Below are 5,371 nucleotides of genomic sequence, written 5' to 3'. Positions count from 1 at the left end.
ACCCCTTGCCTCTAAGATCAGGAACGAGGCAAGGCTGTCCACTATCACCACTGTTATTCAGTATAACACTGGAGGTCTTAGCGAGTGCAATCAGAAAGATATAAAAGGTATCTAAATAGGAAACAAAGAAGTCAAACTGTCACTATTTACGAATGACATGATTCTCTATATAGAAAACCCTAAAGACTCTGCAACTACTAGAAACAATAAGCAAATATATATAGTAAAGTTTCTGAATATAAAATCAATGTCAAAAATACATAGCATTCCTATACCCAAATAATGAAGTGTCAGAAAAAAAAGTGGAAAAAGTAATTCCTGTTGCAATTGCAACAAAAAGATAAAAACCTAGGAATAAATTTAATGAAACATGTGAAGGACCTATATAATGAAAACTATAGATCTTATTAAAAGAAATCAAAGAAGATACAAAGAAATGGAAAAATATTCTGTGCTCTTGGATTGGAAGAAGCAACATAGTTCAAATGACCTTATTACCTAAAGCATTATACAGATTTAATGCAATCCCCATCAAAATCTCATTGGCATTTTTTAAAGAAATAGAACAAAAAATCTTCAGATTTGTATGGAAGCGCAAAAGACTCCTAACTGCCAAAACCATCCTGAGAAAAAAAAAGAACGAAGCTGGAGGCATTGCTTTGCCCGACTTCAAATTATACTACAAAGTGACAGTAATGAAAACAGCATGGTATTGGCAGAAAAACAGACACACAGACCAGTGGAACAGAACTGAGAGTCCAGAAGTAAACCCATATTTATATGAGCATATGATTTTCGATAAAAGAGCCAAAAACATACATTGGAGAAAGAAATCCTCTTCAGTAAATGGTGCTGGGAAAACTGGAAAACCACCTGCAAAAGAATGCAGAAACTAGACTGTTGTCTATCACACACTAAAATCAACTCAAAATGGATTAAGGACCTGAATATAAGACCTGAAACAATAAAATGCATAGGAACTAAATTCATGGACCTTGGACTTAAAGAGGATTTTATGAATTTGACCTCAAGTGCAAGGGAAGTAAAAGCAAAAATAAATGAATGGGACTACATCAAACTAAAAAGCTTCTGCTCAGCAAAAGAAACCTCAACAAAGTAAAGAGACAACTATCCGAATGGGAAAATATTTTTAAAGAATGCCTCCGATATCTGAAAAGATATTTGCACTCCAGTGTTCATAGCAGCATTATTCACAGTGGCCAGGACATGGAAGCAACCGAAGTGTTCTATGATAGAAGAATGGCTGAGGAAGCTGTGGTACATATATACAATGAAATATTACTCAGCCGTAAGAAGAGATGAAATACTGCCATTTGCAACAACATGGATGGACCTTGAAATAGTCATACTAAGCGAAATAAGCCAGACAGAAAAAGTTGAAAATCATATGATATCACTTATATGTGGGATATAAATCTAAAAGCAACAAATGAACAGGGCAAACAAACAGAGACTCATGGACATGGACTGTAGACTAGTGGTTACCAGAAGGGAGGGGGGTAGGGGGAAGGGAAAAAATAAAAGGGTAAAATGTAAAAAAATAAAAGAATAAAAAATAAAAATATTTGTTAAAATTTAAAAAATAAAATAAAATAAAAGTCACAAACCAAACCAACCAACCAAACAAACAAATAAGACTTCTTTTTTGTTTTCTATAGTCCTGTCGGACTCATGAATGCAAGACCTATTTGCTTTCAGAGCTAAGTGTTCTGAGGACCCATTCCTTGGGTGGGAGCCTTAAAAGTTGGAATCCTAGATGTACTGTCCAAACCCTTCACTCAGGGAGAAGCTGAGGATAGGATATATCATCTCAATTGTATGATCTTGTGTGTGGGTTAAGGTTTAAGGGGAATGTACCTCAGCCTTTCCTACTTATTTCAATGTGGGTATTTTCTTGGTTGCCTAATGTGTAGAAATCACTCAGCTAGTTTCTGGATTTCTCTTAGAGGAGATTACTCCATGTGTAGCTGTACATCTAGTACATCTGCAGGAGGAGAGAAGTTCAAGAGCCTCCTGTATCACCATCATCTTGGTCTCTCACAAAGGATTTGCATGTGCATTGCTCCAAACAATATATACAGATGGTTAATAAGCACATGAAAAGATGCTCACTATTAGTCACTATGGAAATGCAAATCAAAACCACAATGAGGTACCACTTTACATCCATTAGAATGACTACTACCAAAAAAAAAAAAAAAGGAAAATAATAAGTGTTTATAGGGTGAGAATAAATTAGAACCCTTGTGTATTGTTGGTAGAAATGTAAAATGGTATAACCACTGTGGAAAAAAGTATGCCGATTCCTCAAAAGGTTAAAAATAGGATCACCATATGATCAGCAATTTCACTACTAGGTACATACATACTCAAAAGAATTGAAAGCAAGGATTCGAACTGATACTTGAGCACTGAAGTTCATAGCAGCATAATTGACAGTAGCCAAAAGATAGACACAACCCAAATTTTCATTAACAGATAAAAGGATAAACAAAATGTGACATATATATATATATGTACACACATACATATATATATATATACACACACATACATATATACACTCACATAAATACACACACACATAAACAATGGGAAGTTATTCAGTTCTAAAAAGGAATGAAATGATGAACCTTGGACATTTTATGCTAAGTGAAATAAGTAAAACACAAAAGGACAAATATTATGTAATTCCACTTATGAAGTATCCAGAAGAGGCAAATTCAAACAGACAGAAAGTGTAACAGAGGTAACAGGATGGGGGATGGTGAAGGGAAGATTGAGGCGTTATTGTTTCATTGGGCACAGAATTTCTATTTAAGATGAATGAAAAGTTTTGGAAATGGATAGTGATGGTTGCACGACATTATAAATGTACTTAATGCTATTGAATTCTATACTTAAAAATGGTTAAAATGGTAAATTTTATGTATATTTTATTGCAGTTAAAAATTTTAAAGCCATTTAAGTTTTTTAATTTTTTTTTTGATTCATAGAGTTTAGTTGCAGATCATTAATAGATTTAAATATCTCCTCATAGAGTCTCAGAACAACATTTCTAAATTTCTACAATGCTGCCTGAAATGCTGTTTCTGGTGTTTGGAAAAAGTGGTGAAGTTTTTGAACAGAAATGCCTATGTTATGGTAAATAGATTATTTTTTATTTACTACTTTGCAAACCCCAAACTCCATGTCTACATTTCCATCTTTGACACACGTTTACATCATGCAGTTGAATTTATCACCGTGTGGATATAAAGATTTGTGAATTCAATGTATGATTCAGAGTTATGTTTTCCTAGTTGAGATAGTATTTCATTATTACCTTCACTATCTTTTTGGAGCAGGAAAATATTATTTCCCTTAGAAATTTAAAAATGTGCTGGTTTGAAAATGACTTTGCGTGTCTTTGACATTGTGTAGTGAGAGGAAGGTTTACCTAGTCTATGTTTCACTCTGAGAAGAAAATATCTTTCTAATTCTGGGATTTGCATGTTTTTAAGGAAGGGTCAGTTCCTTTTTATGAATTTTAGGTTGAAATGTGTGGGCATTGACAGTGCCTAACTAAATGCATTGCCTATAAAGTCTTCTAAAGAGATTTTAAAATATAGAGTATGCAAAAATACAATTCTAAAATTTAGCATCCACAACCTAATGACACTTGCTTATTATTATCAGTGACTCAGGGTCTTGCAGGGATGATTCAAATGGTCATGGAGATTCAAATAGTCCTGGATATTCAAATAGTTATTAATTTACTTCCAGCAAGAATATTGTATTGTACCTTTAAATCAGTAAATCAAGTGTATTGAAAGGCATTGGGTTTCCTGAAAGTAATTTTAAATATGACCACTACAGCATTTAATCCATTCAGCAATAAACCCTGGCCAAACATTTCAGAGAGAGAAACCATGTCCTAGAGTTTGAGAAAAAGACCTACTTCCTCTGTTTGAAGTTGTCTAATACCCATGGATGTTAAGGGTGTATAGTATCTAAAGCAGACCTTATTGTCAACAACCCTGAAGATTGTGCAGAGTTGAGGACATATAGTTTCAAGTCCTCCCACAAACCCAGATGTTGGAAAGAAGAATGAGAGTAGCTGTATGGATGACAGAATTAATTTGTTTTCCTGTTGTTGGATTGTCTGTTGGTCTTGTTAGGGTACGTTACTGACTCCAGAATAATAACTATCTTCCTCAGATTGCAATACATGGCAAAAGCTTCTGCAGGTCAGCAAGAGATGCTTTCAATCTGCTGATAAGAAATATTTTAAAGTAAGTAATGAAGTTGAGCATTGCAATGGATTATTTGGTGAACCTTGAGCATCACATACTTTCCATGTTGTTATTAAAGTGTTGGTGGTCTTTTTAGATATGAACATTGTCTTTTAATTTGATAAATTTAAATCTCTCTTACATCATTCATTTCTTTTTATATCTTAGAATTGTTGCTTCCATCATCCATGTCTTTACACCCATTGGCATTTATTCATTTTTATTATCTCCTCTGCTCAAGAAATTCCCCACATGAACATTGTCATCCTGTCTCTGACCATTTTCCCCTTCCCAAATCGACAGAGTCTGAGCAACAAAATCAGAGAACAAATGCAGCATCCTTAGGTTTCAGGATGTCTGTAGGCCTCAAATTAGGGAGGATGATACCACCAATAGCTCCCAACAGCCCTACAATGCCGCCTTCTGTTGACTTCATCAAAAATAAGTCAGAACTTCATCCCTGAATTCTACCTTCATTTTTTGGATTTACCAAACACCAAGCAAAGATATATCAAAATGAAATAATGAATTATTTACTCTTATAAATTTCAAGTAACACATGTTACTTAAACAAAATATTATATTTTGTGTGTTTCTGATTTTCAGAGTTGCAATTATGGATAAAGTTACAGACTTTGTACTCATCCTGGGGAAAATGCTAGTTGCTGGGTGTATAGGTAAGTAATAATAAAAATAATAAAAAGTTTACAAGGTGCTTAGAAAAACTCCTGTACTATGAAAAGCTATATTCCTTTACAAATGCAAAATATACACATTCTGTCTTTTCAATGTAGGTATCCTGGCCTTTTTACTCTTCACACAAAGAATCCCAATGATTCTAGAAGGACCAACATCTTTAAATTACTACTGGGTACCTTTGCTGGTAAGAGCTGGTGTCTTAGTCAGTCTGGGCTGCTATAACAAAATATCCTGCTATAACACCCATGGACTAGGTGGCTTAAACAACAGGAATTTATTTTTCACATTCTGAAGCCTAAGACGTACATGATAAAGGAGCCCACGGATTTGATTACTGGTGAGGGCTGTCTTCTTGGTTTGCAAAGGGACTTCCTTGC

At 34.4% G+C, this 5,371-nt stretch overlaps 1 protein-coding gene across 1 annotated transcript in view; it reads left to right on the top strand.

Annotated features, from left to right (window-relative positions):
* Nucleotides 1-5,371, top strand: part of SLC44A5 (solute carrier family 44 member 5) — a 123,079-nt gene that overhangs the window by 113,497 nt on the left and 4,211 nt on the right. The window contains exons 17-20 of the mRNA XM_015595072.1: nucleotides 3,062-3,165; nucleotides 4,222-4,295; nucleotides 4,902-4,972; nucleotides 5,090-5,178. Coding sequence (XP_015450558.1) covers nucleotides 3,062-3,165; nucleotides 4,222-4,295; nucleotides 4,902-4,972; nucleotides 5,090-5,178 — 338 coding nt within the window. The remainder of the gene's footprint in view (nucleotides 1-3,061; nucleotides 3,166-4,221; nucleotides 4,296-4,901; nucleotides 4,973-5,089; nucleotides 5,179-5,371) is intronic.

The sequence above is a fragment of the Pteropus alecto genome, unplaced genomic scaffold (genome assembly GCF_000325575.1).
Source record: "Pteropus alecto unplaced genomic scaffold, ASM32557v1 scaffold25, whole genome shotgun sequence".
Classification (NCBI taxonomy): domain Eukaryota; kingdom Metazoa; phylum Chordata; class Mammalia; order Chiroptera; family Pteropodidae; genus Pteropus; species Pteropus alecto.
This window is presented reverse-complemented; position numbering and strand designations above follow the sequence as displayed.